The 15,976-nt window shown below is 46.4% G+C and overlaps 1 protein-coding gene across 1 annotated transcript in view; it reads left to right on the top strand.

The window, feature by feature from the left end:
- The window catches only part of HSF5 (heat shock transcription factor 5), a gene marked incomplete at both ends in the record, with an annotated part of 29,359 nt that extends 15,766 nt beyond the window's left edge, over window positions 1-13,593 (top strand). The window contains 3 exons of the mRNA XM_082068778.1: window positions 759-1,280; window positions 2,700-2,759; window positions 13,291-13,593. Of these exons, the coding sequence (XP_081924904.1) occupies window positions 759-1,280; window positions 2,700-2,759; window positions 13,291-13,593 (885 nt within the window). The remainder of the gene's footprint in view (window positions 1-758; window positions 1,281-2,699; window positions 2,760-13,290) is intronic.
- Window positions 13,594-15,976: the final 2,383 nt, after the last annotated feature.

Here is a 15,976-nt window from a genome sequence, read left to right as displayed (position 1 = left end):
GTTCATTTGTGGGGCACCATTGTGACAGGAGTGTCCGGATGTGAGGCTGTGACAGGCAGGGCAGTTCTACAGTATTTGTTTTCATAGGTGTCTGAACTCCCATTCATTTTGGTTCTGGAGCATCCCTGGGCATCACCCCTTGTGTGGGTGCCTATATGGACAATCACTTGAAGAGGAAAAAGATGTTTATTGGTAAGTAACCGAGTTCTTCGAGTTGTGTTGTCCATATGCGCATTTTCAGCATACATACCTGTTCTCTTGCTTAAAAACCTTGTGGTTTGTGCTGTTTTTATACACAACAGGAATGCTTGAGTTTTAGAAGAACTGAAGGCAGGTAGATTTGCTTTATCATTTTCTATGTGGCATGTGAAGGGGGTGGTTCTAATGTACCCCCAGGTCCTGCTAAGACTAGAAGGCTCTGGTTTGAATGCTTGGGTGTGTTTGTACCTGCAAGGCAATGGTGTGCAGACAATTCTCATGAAAGGGGACACAGTGACTGGTAAGTGACCTTCCTTTCTCTCCAGGAGAGAAGCGTGCCAGGGGTACGGTGCTTAATGAAAACCAGAAGTAATCGCTTTTTTTTTTTCCTTTCTTTTAATTAAACCTGCTGTTTTAACTGAAAATAACAATCTTTCAAGCTTTTGGATAAATGAACACTTCGGTTGATCGCTTGGGTTAATTTCCGAAACCTTACAGAACCAATGCACTTACTGTCGTAATTTTTTGATATAAAAGTTCATGTATTTTGTTTCTCCCAGAGTCCTCCGGTGCAGTCACCTTATGCAGCTGAATTCCTGCCCTCGAACTGGCCGTGTCCCACATCCGATGAGAACAAGAAGACAGAAGTCAGTCTCGAAGCTGTGTTTCAGATTGTTGATGAGATGCATTTGTCACCCAAAGCCGAAATGGTGAAAGTGGAGCCTGTGGAGAGCGAGTGTTTAACCCCCCCGTCCAGTGGGGGCCACCAGCTGCTGGTGGACACTGAGACCAGCGACACACCTTCCACTGGGGAGAGCCAGCTGGAGCCGCTGACTCCGGTAACTTCAGACATGTCATTTGTGACGGAACCAGATCAAGCTGAGACTTGTTCTCCATCACAGCCTCCTGAATTCCTCTGTGCTGCCCAAACCGCTGCGTCTGTGGAAAGCGCTGCGGCTGAAATAGTGCAAGAATTGATGGCCGCACAGCAAGCATGTGAAAAACTGGGAGAGCAACCGGATCACTGCCCATCTCAGTCCTCCCTCATGTTTATTCAGCAAGAACCATTCAGTCTAGAGCAGGTAAGGAGTAAAGGGAGATAAAACAACATCTTTATTTTGAGATGACCATATTCAATAGTGCTAGGGTCTGGACTGATTTGCTTTTTAATACTCTTGCTTGCTTAAGAACTAAAGGCTTCTTTAATAAAGCTTTTTATTGACAGTGAAGGGTTTGTTTGGTAAAGCAAGACTTTAAAAAGGAAGGAATAAAAAAGTATCCCATGTTAATGAGCACGAGATCTATTAGCCTGTGCTGGCCGGGTTATGGTGCTTGTCTGTGTGTGAAAAATACATAGTGCAAGTGTATTTGTGGTGGTGAGTTGAAGTTTTTTCGGGTTATAACATACTGTCCTATTGTGCTATCGGTATCTTGAAGCCTTCAGTGAAGTTTATCACTCGGAAATCCTCAGCTGGTGCAAACTTGATTGTTCTTAGTCATCTTCCTCCTGGATATCTTTACAGCAAGACATATATTCTGATCGAGCCTCCGCAAAGCTCCAGCCTGGGCTGGGCTGTTGTGCTCGGTGCTGTGCAGAGAAGAGCAGTGCTGCTTAATGAGCGTCCACTCGTTATCTTCAGTGTCGACCACCCTTTAAATTTAACCATTGCCAGTCTAACAGCTTTTGGACTGTGTTTTTAGAAGTAGATTTTTTTCGTTGTTGAAGGAGTTTAGAGCTTGTGGCCCAAACTCCCTTGTTATAAGAATGGAGGGATCAAAGGTGTGACCCGTGTGTTGTTGGGGGGAGGGTGTTTTAGTTTTGAGGCCCCATTGCTTGTGTAACTGGTGAGAATCCCGATGTTGGTCCTGGTCTGTTGATCTGGACATTTACTGGTTATTTAACTGGGCTTTCTTATGTGTTGAAAAAGAATTTGGGGACTATTAGGCCTTTTGTGTGACAGATTCCCTCTTTTTCTTAGAAATATTTTGTCTGTGCCGAGTCTCCTCATCCCAAATTGAAGAGATTCGAGGTTAACCCAAGCCCAGCTGCCTCTTGCCCAGAGCCTGCACTCGTGACAGGTGCAAAACTCTCCGAAGAGGCTTCTGTGCTTCTACAAAATTTATCTTCCTTTTCCCTGGATCTGGAAGCCTCCCGAGGCTTCGAGTAGCTGTCACTGCCATGTATTTCAGAGCAAGCTCATGGCAGAATAGTGGCCCTGCACAGAATACAGTTTTATTCCTGTGTGTAGCAGCAGAGGAGGAGCAAATTCCTCCAGAGTTAATCCCAGAACATCCAAACAGCTCTGCTGGGTCAGATCAAAGGTCCGTCTTGCCCAGTGTCAAGTCTCCAGACAATAGCTGTAATCTGATAGACTGGGAGGAGCGAGAACCAGGCATGCAAACAGCAAATAGCGCAGGCCATTCCTCCTGCTTCCCAGCTGTTCCCAGCTTGAGAACTTGGAACGACACCATATACTTAATCTGAAATTTCTCTTCTGCAGGCTGAAGTCAGTCCTGGAAACCACGTCAGTTCTAGCCTGCAGAATCCTTTGGCCAAGCAGGTATGTTGCTCACGATCTCTTGCACGAAGAGCTTTGTTTTGCTGCTTTTGAGCATGGCTGTTACGGTGGGATGTTCCTCAGAAGAGACCTTGGCCTGTCATCCATCCCTGGCTGTGTCCTGTGTGTCACCTGTGATTTTATGGGTCTCTGTCACAGGCTCCTCGGGGCTCTTGCTCCCCAGCGGGCTGGGCCTGCTGTAGTTTCCACTGCATGGCAGCTGCTCTGCACCCCTGTTAACTTGGGGTTTTCTCTGAACTTTTTCTACTACATCCTTCTTTGAAATGAAGAGAGCATTGAAGTTGTGAGAAAACCATCCAGTTTTGCAGTCGCACAAAGATGTTTGCTATTTTGTTCTGTATTTCTTTCACAGTATTTCCTGGCATTTAATTGCTCTTGTGACAGCTACTGAGCCTTGAACTATCCTCATAGAACTACCAGTTCAGTACAAACCTGCTTTATTCTGCTTTCCTGATTTCTTAAAAGATAGCAAAGTTAAAGAGCGGTTCTTTGCATGAAAAGACAGTACATTCAATAGTTCAGGTCCAGCGCTGTCATCTTAGCCTTAGCAAATTCCTATCCTAGACTCCTACAGGTTTTGGCCTTTAATTGGCATATTTTATTCCACTCTTACAATAAATATTTTATTTTCTTCTTAAAGTGGAAATACAACATTTCTGTAAACGCTTGATCAAAAGGAATTTGCCTCCTGTTTTGTTCAGTCTTCTTCGCAGTAAGTTTGGCTGAAGGTTGAAACTCATGCTTGCTTTGGTGAGGGTTAATCCAGCAAACCCCATTCATGTGAGCTGCTCATTTTAGTACCTGAGCCTCTCATTGTGCTCCCCGCTGGGTATCCAGTCCCTGTCTCGTAAGTCACGTAACCAGTGAGATGCAGCAGATTTGGCATTTTTCAATAATTGAAGTGAAAATGCAGAATTTACACATCAGTCTGCTTTGATAGCTTTGTTTGGTTCTCTGCCAAACAGTGTTTGGGACTCTAAAATTGCAGGAGTACTGGGCCTGAGTCTGTCCACAGATGCGGTGAACCCATGGGCAGAAGCATGTTCACTTAAAAAAACAAACAATTAAAAAAGAGAGAACTTTGGAACCAGATTTGTGTGTGCTAAGCTGATGCTATTAGGATCCAAATCTTATTATTGCCTTTTTTTTTTTTATTAGATTACTAAGGAGTTGGTGGGTAGGATGAACTATGAACAGGGTGATAAAAAGGAATCCGAATGGAGCGCTGCGCAGCGTCCTCGCTCGATGGTTTTCACTTGCACAACTGTGGGGCTTGAACTTGGATGCAGCGGCACCAGTGAGGGGAAAATGAAATTCCCTCGATGTGCTGGCCACACTCATCCCTGTGCCTCTTAGTAATCCTTGTCCCAATATGCATTTGGTTTTAATCAACAATGCAGTTTGATTTCTGCATCCCCTGTCTGGATTAGAAGTGGGTGGTCAGTAGGTCAGAGAGGTTCTCTTGCCCCTCTACTCTGCCCTGGGGAGACCACACCTGGAATATTGTGTCCAGTTGTGGCCCCTCAGTTCCAGCAGGACAGGGAACTGCTGCAGAGAGTCCAGCGCAGCCACCAAGATGCTGCAGGGAGTGGAGCATCTCCCGTGTGAGGAAAGGCTGAGGGAGCTGGGGCTCTGGAGCTGGACAAGAGGACACTGAGGGGTGACCTCATTAATGTTTACAGATATCTAAAGGGTGAGTGTCAGGAGGATGGAGCCAGGCTCTTCTGGGTGACAACCAGTGATAGGACAAGGGGCAATGGGTGCAAATTGGAACACAGGAGGTTCCACTTAAAGATGAGAAGAAACTTGTTCCTGGTGAGGGTGGCAGAGCCTGGCCCAGGCTGCCCAGGGGGGTTGTGGAGTCTCCTTCTGTGCAGACATTCCAACCCGCCTGGACACCTTCCTGTGTAACCTCATCTGGGTGTTCCTGCTCCATGGGGGGATTGCACTGGATGAGCTTTCCAGGGCCCTTCCAACCCGTGACATTCTGGGATTCTGTGATATTGTCCTTTATTTCATCATGTATCTATTTTTCTCTTTTTTTTTAAATAATGGAATTTTTAGAATCATTGTCCTATTGGGCATCCAAAAGGATGTTTCCTTGAGAAATCTTCCCTGCTCTCACTAGTTGGTTAAGGCTGCTCATTCGGTTTTCTAGAACTTATTATTAGATACCAGGAATGGAGAGGTTTAGATCATCACTTGTGAAATTGGGATTGTAGGCGCTGAAGGCGGTGAACTGCAGCCCTTCTTCTCCGTGTTGTGAAGCTCAGGAGGGAGTTGCGCTTTAGATGTTGGACACATGGCCTTGCCAGCCCAATGGTTTTCCCGTGCCCTTGTTAATTGTACATATGCAATAACTACAATGTACTTCTGAGAACAAACCCTCCAGCACGATGGGTGTGGAGCAAGGGCAGGAGGCCTGGTGGGGAACCAGTTACTCTTCAGTGTTCGCTCAGACTTTTTCAGTATTATTATACAACTTAGTCAAAGAACATACATGTATTTCTATTAATACGCATGCATGCTGCCTTTTCTAAATTTAACTCAAGGTGGAGAGTGTGATTTTTTTTGGAATTACTAATGTCTTATTACCAAGTCTGTTGATGTTTTATCTTCTGTAAACTCACACATACCAGTTTTGCAAAGCTTTTTTCCCTTAATGGAAGGAAGTATTGCAGGCTCTGAACAATCATTCATCTTGAGGATATTGATTGATTTGTAGAAGAGATGAATATTCTAGAGCAGATGACATTGAGAACATCTTTCTGCCTAAAGGTCAACTCCAAGTGCTTCACTTTGGGCCTTTAGTTCCTCACTGGAACACAAACATGGTTACTTGGCTTTTTTTTCTTTAAACCCACAGATTTTTGCCACCTGCTCATAGAAATACACCAGTCTGGTAAACAGTTGCCCGCAGAACACATATGGAACAGCAGCAGAGGGCTCCAAAAAGCAAAGCAATACTTTATAATGAAATGTCTTAACGGTTGGGTGGGGTGAGGTTTCCAGCCTGAAATGTGCGGCTTGTGCGTGGCGTTCTGCATCACGCGGCTCTGCCTGGTTTGTTGGGCTCGATCCGTCGTTACTAATACAAGTGTTGGGAACAGCGAGTGCACCTGGATTCCTTCTGGGCTATTTCCTCTAGTTTGGTAATGGAGGGCAAAGCTCAGACTGAGAGGACACGTACCCTAACATTGTATATTTTGTTTTCTGATTTCATGTTTTGCTTAATATGACATTTTGTAAGAGCTGGAGTTTCAATTGGCAACCTTAATTCTGAGTTAAAAACATTTATTATGTAAACCATCCAGGCATGTTCAACACTTGTTAGATGTGCTCTTGGAGTGGAGGATAATAATCATTTTCTCCCTGAGGTAATTACAAGAAAATATTGAGTAATTTTCTTTTTTTTTTTTTTTTTTTTTAGGAGAATACAGGTGTTGAATGTGAATCCGGGACATCAGACACACAGGAATTCACTTTAGGAACTCAACCTGTGAACAAACCTGAAGAAAATGCCGATTCATGTGTAATATGCAGGAATAGACAACACAGTTCAGACAGCGGCAAGTCCCCTGGTAAGGAGAGACTCTGTATGTTTTAGAGGTTACTGAGACAGCTACTCTGAAACTAGAACAGAAAGGGGAATATCAGAATAGTTCAGTCATTGTCTGCAATTTAAGTGCTTCATTGTGCCTTCAGTTAAAACATTGTACATGTGCAACCTCTTAGTGTACTTACCAACACGCTTCTGTAGGTAAGTTTACGCTAATTACTCTTATATGGACAAGGGTAGAAGTTATATCAAGAAATAAAACCTGAAGTTCTGGGCGTTGTGTCAGAAATGTGGGTGTCACAATATTGAGATGAAGTCCATAGATAATGTTTGCTGGAGGGTGACAGTGCGACGGAGGAAACACTGAGTAATGAGGTGACTGAAGTAACAGGGAAAACATTCACAAATCTGGTAACTAGAGGAGAAACCTACACGTACACAGCTTAGAGAGACAAGAGAGGACACAAAGTGCTTTGGATCTGCTGGAGAGGAAAAGCTGGTGCAGCCTGCGCGTCCTGCAAGAAGCTGTTTCCCCCACAACTGATCATCAAAGAGCTGGTTGGAGAGTTTGAAGAGCTGTCGCTCTCTTCAAAGAGTAGTTTCTAGATTCCAGATAATGATGCTAATTAATAATTCAGCTCACAAGGCCTGTCAGTTTTAAACATTTAAGTAAGGAATGAAGTCTTTTTTTGTCAGAAAGCTGCGAAAGATGCTTGGATGCCATCTTGAAAGAAACAGGCTTTTGTTTAAAACACCAAACTGCGAGTTCTTGTTCAATCTCTTCCTGGTACCGTGGATGATTAGCAAACTTCTCAACTCGCATATCCCCAGCAAAACATTTGCTTAATATGCCAGTTCTAAAGTTATATACAGGAACATTTTGGAACCCATTTCCATGAGATCATTCCACAGGGATGAAACACTGTTAGGCTGATGCTAATTAGCAACAATTAGCATAGAGTCTACTCTCTGGGAAATGTGATAGTTGTCCAGGTCTATGTTTCCACGGTGGTACCTTCTAGGCTTGGTGTGCATGTGAAGGGCAGAGCTGGACTGCAGAGCTCAGCCTAACATGATCGGGCCCAAGCTGGCCCAAAATAAACCGGGCACATGCAACAAGGCTCAATCCTGGCACAGCCCATCTCCTGCAGTTCAGCTGTAAGCGAAGCAGCCAGGTTTATAAGCCAGATTTAAATCTAAGCAGACTTGCTCTGACTACGTGTTTGTCTGTCTGTCTATACTTCTTTCCGCTGTGACTCTTGGGAAACAACTTCTTTAATCTTTGGGTGCTAAAATGTTACATGATGACAATTTTCCAGGTGTTTCTTCACAATGTATCTTCTGAAAGTCACTGGGTCCTGTCTGTTTTCCCCTTTTCTTTTGGGCCATCACTTGGAAGTGCTCTGAGCCAACACTTTGATCTACATCCTGCTATAGGGAGGCTCATGTTCCATCTACAGGGGGTTTCAAAAAGATGGACCCAATTTGAAATCGCTTATCTCTGCAACCACAAACTGCCCATGAACGGAGCTCTTACAGCAGGTGCAGGGAACACAGAGCGTTTATAAAAATGCTACTAAAACTTGATAACTCATTAAACCATTTGTAAATTTTTGTGTAGTTGTAACAAGCTGGGTCTGTCTTTTTGGAACACGCTGTGTTTCACTGGGCTGCTGACATCATTCACTTGTCCTTGTTATGTGGTGACACCAGGTTCTAGATGTGACACAGCGAGAGCCATTGTAACGTGGTACCAAAGGCCCCTGCAGTGAAGAGGGAGGGAAAAGTCATTTCTGTGACTGGGAGCAACTCTGGGCCTGAAACCAAGGTGATAATTCATATAAATGGGCCAAGAATTTCTGGAGAAGGCGTTACTTTCCTTTGAAGAGCTGGACTGGATAATTTTGCATTTCGCAGCTATTCTGTAGCAAGAAAGACAGCAATTGTTTCACTAAAACAGTCTCTGGGATTTCCCCCCATCTCTGCATCCCTGTAAGTCCCTGAAATAGGTGTCTGTTTTCTTTGAATGAAAAACGATCCACTTGACCAACTTGCTCAGCTAAATCCCAGTTTACCTGTTTTAAGAACATCCTGCCCCCAGGACCAGGACACAGGTCTCTAGTCCAGTGCCCCGTCTCCAACAGCACCGCTGGCATTTTGGGGCTGTTAAGTAGGAAAGGCCTCAGTAAACTTTCCTTCCATTTAATTTTCTAGTCGCATTTTGAAGCCATGCAAGCATTCAGCATCCACTGTGTTCTAAGTTAATGTCATTAACATAGGTTAATTACGTGGTGGGTGAAGAACCCTTCCTTTGTTTTAAAACTGTTGTTTTGAATGTGTTTGCTTTAACCATACCTTTATTCCTCATGCACTAATCGTCATTCTAGCTGACAATTTGATAGAGGGACCTTGTTGTCTTCTTCTTCACTGCTTTCTACTGGAGCTCATCTGTAAAATGGGATTTTTGGAACAAGTCTTTCTGGTTATGTTGGCAGCATCAACACTTGCAACAGGAGTCCTTTTGGACTTCCCAAATGATTGACGGGAGTGCTGTCAGTTCTTCACAGATTCTGCCCCATCTCCTCTACATTGTACTCAGCTAGTAAATAAAGCTGTGCTTTGTGCTGCTTCTTCTACAACACTATATAAGAAGATTCTGATTGGAGAAATTTTTGTTTGCAATCCTTCTTTCTGGAAATAGGGATGTCAGAATGGAGCAGGTGGAAATTTGTTACTTCTGGACTTTAGTATTTAACCTGATACTGATACATGAAGGAAAAAGCTTTCTCAGTGGCTGGCCATATATATTTTGTGAGCCATCTAGTCTTTCAGATCATCTGGCAACTTGTCTGACTCTTTTTGCTACAAGAACACAGACGCAATACAGAGATGCTACTGACTCAGATGAATCCATCATTATCATGTGCAGAGTGCCCTGGACATTCAGCGCTCGCTCCCGTGCCACTGCGGTTGTGTCACCGCGTCCCCTCTGTCACTCCGAGGTGAACAAATCTATCGGTGCAGTTGCTGGGGGCGAATCTGCATTCAGGCAAGGTCTCCTGTGCTATCATTTGTTCAGTTGAACTATTTCCTATACCTTCCAGCCAAGAATAATTTCAGCCAGTTGTTAGTGCTCCTGAGTGGTCACAGTGAGATCATCTCCAGAGGTGTCAGGAGTTCATGTGGGGACAGGCCTGGCCCCAACTCTTCCCCGTCTCCTGTCCGAAGCCCCCGGTGCAGTTACACCTGAGTGTGAACTGTGGCTTCCTGCTCAACGCCGGTGCTGTTTTCACTTAATGGGATGTTCAGTGAAGGACTTGCAGGTGACCTGACCAGGCAGTCTGGATTTCGGATGAGTGGATGTTACATGCTGTCTCCGAGTTTTACATCATTCAGAGTTGCAGCGTCGCGAGCCCCCTCGTTTCTCCCTCCCTGTGCATTTTCAAGACTTGTTCCCAACAGAGGCTCCTTTGGCAGGGGGTGAATGTCAGAAGGTGCAGAACTGGTGCCTGTGGGACAGGAATTCTGTAGTATAGAAAGAAAACAAGATCTGTAATTCTCCTCCTAAGATGTGAATGTGTCTGTTCAGACATTAGAGTTCCCGTGGGTGCCGTTTGCAGGGTTGGCACTGCTGTGACTTTCTTATTGACTTTCTTGACCTGCAAGCTCTGGCCGTACATTAGAAATATCTCCATTTTGCTGTGGATCAGGGTAATTTTCGAGAAAGGTGTCTCTTGTTTGTCCTGTTTGTGACACCATGGGTTTCCTCTAGGATGTCGAGCTTTGTGCCTTTTATGGATAAATGTCACAAGCAGAATGGGCATTTCCGGGGATCCCGCCGGGGTTTTAACATAATTAATCTTTGGCAGTTGGTATCCATGGCAGTGAATGCACATCTACATTGAAGAATGAGAAAAAGAGTTGCGTAATTTGTTGTTTTATATTTAAAGTTTTGCAATATTAGAATCATTCCTATTCTTTAAACAGTAGGCCTCAAATTCTCAATTCATAGTCTGCTTTTCAGGCCGTGTTTTATAGCACCTGACCGCAGTACAATTGCAGTGTGTGCTGCCGAGCGAAACGTATCCAAGGACTAATATTTACTCTGTATTCCCTTTTCTTCCTAGATTTCCATCTGCTGGTAGATGTGGCTTGCAAGCAGGGGTACTTTCCCAAGGAAGAAACAAGAGAGTGAGAAGTGGGTGACAAGTGTGTGAGAATGTGCAGCGGCTGCAGCTGGTTCCCTTCTCCCACCTCAGCGGCCCCGCTTGCACACAACAGACACTTTGCGTCATTTCAACTGTGTTTTTTATATTTTATACTTTATATTTTACAAACCCTCTTTGCTATCTTTTTAACTTTGTAGGATACTAGTCACTGCATTTTTATACCTCTTCCATTACATTTTCTACCTGTTAGGCTATAAGGTATCTAGTGGTAGAGTATTTAATATGAAGTAATCAACTGCTTGTATTTTTTAGATATGGGAAAGTCTGAACTTTTTGTAGATGAGAAGCCTTTAATAACTTTCTTACTGGGAAACAAATAGTTTTTAGCGCTGTATTAGGAATCTTTTTATTGAACATTATTGGGAGCTACAGTACGCTCGGCGTAGATGGTGTTGGGTGCTCTTGTGGCTTTGCTTGAAGTCACACTCTGGCCCTTAGCTGGGATTTGTGGATGAAACAAAAGCGCAGGAAAGTCACAAGATTCTGGGGCTGAATGGGTCAGGGCTTTTGGGAGAGCAGCTCTAGGAAAGATGAGCTAATTTTCTGAGTGATTAACCAGCAAATGCTCTTCCTTCCTAAAGCCGTGCTCTTAGTGCGTACCCGCTCCACGTGACAACCGCTCCTCGCTTACATTCATAGGGAATTCTTCTGTGTTAATACTTTTCCTTTGATTCTAATGGTATCTGTAATGCTAGGTAATTTGTTGGTTTGGTACTTTATTTTAAGTAGGTCTTCAAAATCCTTTTCAAGTTTTAAAATACGATAGTATCTATATTGATAGTAGATCTTAAGTTTTTTAATAGCTACGCGATTTTATTTATGTCAAAATACTGTTTGAAGGATAAAGGGGCCCCATTCTGTGTTTGTGTTGGTAGGGAAATAACATGTGAAAGAGCACTTAAAAGATAAATGTAATTGCTTCATGCATATTCATACTGCTTTTATATTTAATGAGAGCCAGCCCTGAGCAAAACGCGCAGGGAAGGGGCAGAGAGAGTTTCTCAGACCACCTCAGTGCCTGCAGAGCCGCTGCGGCGTCGGGCTGCGGCCAGCACTGAGCGGCAGGACGGACTGAGACAAAACCTTTGGTTGTTCAACACTCCGAACGAGACAAATGCAATCTGAGGATGCTCTTGGGTGGGGTGGAGCCTCACCCTACGGACTGTCCTTGAATTTGTGATTCTTTATTGTATATGACATGTGTGCAGTGCAATTCCAGTTGATGTGAGTGGTGGAAGGGCACAGGCTGCGTTCCAATCCTCCACCTCCTGTGAAACAACGTGGAAAGCCTTTCCGAATGAGACTGTCCAGGTAGTTAAAAGGAAAAGACGTTTGATACCATTGGTGCGGCTTTGGCACCCGAGTTTGGTTCTGAGCTCCCCGGCTGATGTGGTTTGAGACCATCGCTTAATATCCCGTGGAAACAGCGGCCGGTCTGTGTGTCCTGTGGGGTTGGTGCCGGGATCTGGGAGCACCGGGGATGGCGATCACAGGAATTCAGCCTCATCAAACGGGAGTTACCAGCTTTTTAATTCACAGAAATACAAAGTGAACTGCTTAGCTTACCTTTCTTCCTCTTGTTTACCACCAAAAGATTTTCTGGTTTTGGGGATTTAAGTTAGGAGAGACTTTTTATCTGAATACTTTGTGGTTTTAAAGACAAATGATGAAATCTTAGTATTAAAATTTTTTAATATACTCATTTGACAAGGTTACGGAGCTGGATCTCCTGCAGTACAGCACTTTAAGAATATACTTGTGTGTAAACTCTATGTATCTTTAGCTGTGAGAGAGCACAGGAGAAAGGGCACTTGCTGCTTTAGGAAATAAATATAATATTGCACAAGGCCTCACAAGTCTTTGGTAACTCTAGATTGAATGTCTAGTGTTTTAGCACCTTAACGTGGATGTAGTAGATCCGTAAATAATAAGAAATAACTTCTGTAACAAGATGTTTTTAACGATATTTTTATGAATGGGGCCAGAGTGGGTTTGGTTAACCTCAAGGATGTTCTTTTGTACTCCTGCTTAGGCAGCATATTTGCAGCAATCTGCAATAAATTAAACTTTTAAACCAAAATGGGTGGTGCGCTTCTGTTTACCTGTGTTTTAAATTACAGATGACAGAGTGTGGTAGCTGAAAAAATGATTCACATTTCGGTAGTTTGTGCTGACACTTTGATCAACAAATAACCATTCCCACACAGAAGTTTTAAAAAAAGTGGATGAAGTCTTTCTTTGCGTAATTTATTAATTTCCCTGGAGTTGGATTAATTTGGCTGCACGTGGAACAAACCCCGAATGCACTTTTCCTGAGCCGAAGCAGCGACAGCCCATGAGCCCAGACGCGTCACCGGTGTCTCTGCGGTAATTTCCGTGTGTCTGCTCCGTCCCACGCTGACCCACACGCTGCCCGTTGCTCTGAGGCTGCAGGTCTGACCCACAGTGTTCTCTTTGGTTTGTGAGCGGTTCCTTTGCCATTCCGCACAGTGAAAAAAAGCTGTTGGAGCTTTTAAAGTAACATTTTAAAGTAACATTTGTCCTAATTATTGGGTGGTCTCAAGTGCGTATGTAATCATCGACTTGATCATTCTGTTGAACGGGGAAGTTATTTCCCTTTCTGCTCCATTTGTCCTTGGTCCTGCGTATTTGCAGCTCCGTGCTGCTCTGAGCGCTGCAGCAGCGGTGGCTGAAAACGGAAATGTCTTCACCTTTTTGGCCCCAGCCTGTTGAGCGCTGGGCCAAGAGCTGTGTCATCCTCGTCCCTAAGAACCTCCGCGTGGAGACGGGCCCTTTGGTGATGAATGTGGAGTCTTTAGATGCTCCCAACAGGCTGAAACTAAGGGAAGAGCTTTGTGCTTCGTGCCAGCCCAGCTCTGAATGTCTGTGGTACCTTCAGCTGCTGAATCCCCAGGATGCAGAGTCGGTTACGTGCAGCAAGGCTGGTGACAGTCAGAGGTGCATCTGTGAACTAACAGAGATCACCCTTGGGAGCGTCCTGGGAGAATGTCTACAGTCCAAAAAATAGCTATTGACTTCGCTGAACCCCGTTGTGGAGATCATTTGCAGAGGATGTTGTGGAAGAAACTGTAAACGGGTGAAAGGGAATGAGGTGTTTGTGAAATCCATCAGACTCTCGACCGCCGTGCTCTGGGTACGTCCCCCGGATCAGAAACTCCCCAACCTGCGGGGTGCTGGATGGTTTAAAGAGTGGAACAGCTGAATTCCAGCCCCCTGACATCGGCCCGACCTGGAACCTCCCGCACCAGCAGCTCCCGAAGAGTTTCTGCAGCCGAACGGTGCGGTGCCCGGGGCCCTGCCCGGCCTGCGGGGACTCACACCGGCCGCCCCTGCCCGGGTCTGCCCGGGTCTCCGGCCCCGCTCTGCCCGGGTCTCCGGCCCCGCTCTGCCCGGGTCTCCCGGCCCCGCTCTGCCCGGGTCTCCGGCCCCGCTCCGCCGCTCCCCAGCGCGCCCCAGCGCGGCCCGTCCCGCCAGGCCCGGCCCCGCGGCGGGCGGGAGGGGGAGCCCGCGCTCCGGGCCGGGGGCGGCGGCTCCGGCGGCTCCACCCTCACTTTGTGTCACAGGTAGAGAGCGCCGGCCGGCCGGGAGGACACGGCAGCGCAGCCCGCCCGCTCCGATCAGCGCGTCACTTGTAAGCTTCTATTTTGATTTTTTTTTCTGGAAAAAAGCCTTTTTAAACATTTTTCGATCCCCCCTCAGCAGCCGCGGGGCTGTCCGGCCGCTGGCAGCCCCCTCCGAGCGGCTTCCCCGCCCGGTAACGCTCTGCCGGGGCGCTGCTTGATGGTCCAGGTTTTATTTTCCTTCGCGCTCTCGGCGTTCGGAGCCGATCGTTGCGTTTGCTGGAGCAAGGGGAGAGACTCGGGTGTTTCCAAGGCGTTTTTCCGGGGTGTTTCGGGTTGTTCCGCAGGTCTCTGGGTCCCATGCGGACCCTTGGCTCCCAGCCGTGCCTGCCCCCGGAGCTCTGCCCGCAGTCATTTTCTCCCTTTGATCTCGCTGGATTCTCTTTCGGGCTGTGCAGCTCCGCTCGCACCTACCTGCCCGCCGCACGGCTGCCGGAGAGCTCGCTTTGTCTTTTTCCTGATATCTTTTTATTATGCTTTTTTTTCTTTTAATAAGGCCAAATCCAAACATTATCAGACCCGCGTAGTTTTCTTCAGCTACTGGAAATAACTTTTTCCCCAGGATTTAGAGCGACGTTTCCCTCCGGCCCGGCCCCCGCGGACTCCACGCCGCCTCGCAGGTTTGCAGATCTTTTTTCTTCTCTTTTAAATCGCTTTTTCTTTTCGTAGCAACGTGATCAACTTTGCTTTTAATTGAAAATACCCTCTGTCTAAATCCTCCCAGTGCTGAAGACCCCTCGATGCGTTTCATGTGACCTTTGGGCAGACCATGGAACTTTGTGTTTCATTTTGTGGGGCCTTTAGTTGCGATCTCCTCAATGTGCGGCCGCACCGGAACTCAGGCGTGCACAGAAATTGTACAAGAGAAACCAGATATGCTGTAACTTTTTGCTCGATACCTGTTTGGCTCAGTATCTAATCTTTTGAAGTGTTTTGGGGCCTTTTTCTTGCCTGGGAACTTGAAACTATGAAGAGAAGCTCTGTGCCTTATTAATTATCCTGGAGAGCTGCCCCCGGAGTCTGAACGCGGATTGCTGGGAGAAAAGTAAAGTCGATCTCCAAACTTGAATGAAGCGCTTCTGGCACGAGAGAGATGGAAGGGATCCGCTTGATTTGGAAGAGGACGATACAGAAGCAAATTTTCTTTTCACCATAAATTCAATAAATACCTCCTGCGCAATTTCCGAGAAGGATACCGGTAGCTGCTGGTAACACTCAGGTGGAGAGCTTGTGGGGAATGCTGGCAAGAAGCTGAGGTGTCTCTCAGGGGTACCTGAGATGGATGTTTTGGACCTGTGGATCATCCCACCGCTTGGGCAGGAGACACGAGGACACGGCGTCCATGGGGAGATCTCCCCCGGCCTCGTCTCCGTGGGGCTGACGAGTTCCTAACGCTCCCCGCTGTTCCTGCCTCTCCGAACTGATTTCTTGCGTGCAACCTGTTTCGCTGATCTTTCCGGATTTATCTGCTGGAGGAAGGACTCGTAATCTAGGATATTTTGGGTGTCTGTTTGTTTAAAATATGCCTTTGAGCTCCCAGCGGCCTTTGAGCACGTGGCAGCGAGGAAGAGACGCGGCGATGGCGAGAGCCGCCGCGGTTGCCCGCTGAGCAGCGCTGGCCCCGCTCTCCTCCTCCTCCCACCTCCCCGGCGCCGGGACCGCGCGCCCGGGAACCCGACGGGCTTTGCCGAGCGCCGGAGCTCCGCCGCGGGCTGAGGACGCGTTCCCGAGCGGTATGTGTGGCCCGAGCCCGCTGCTGCAGCTGGTAGC

This window comes from Streptopelia decaocto (assembly GCF_964273445.1).
Source record: "Streptopelia decaocto genome assembly, chromosome: 18".
NCBI classification, from domain to species: Eukaryota; Metazoa; Chordata; class Aves; order Columbiformes; family Columbidae; genus Streptopelia; species Streptopelia decaocto.
The sequence above is the reverse complement of the archived record's forward strand: the minus strand, read 5'-3'. Positions and strand labels throughout refer to the sequence as shown.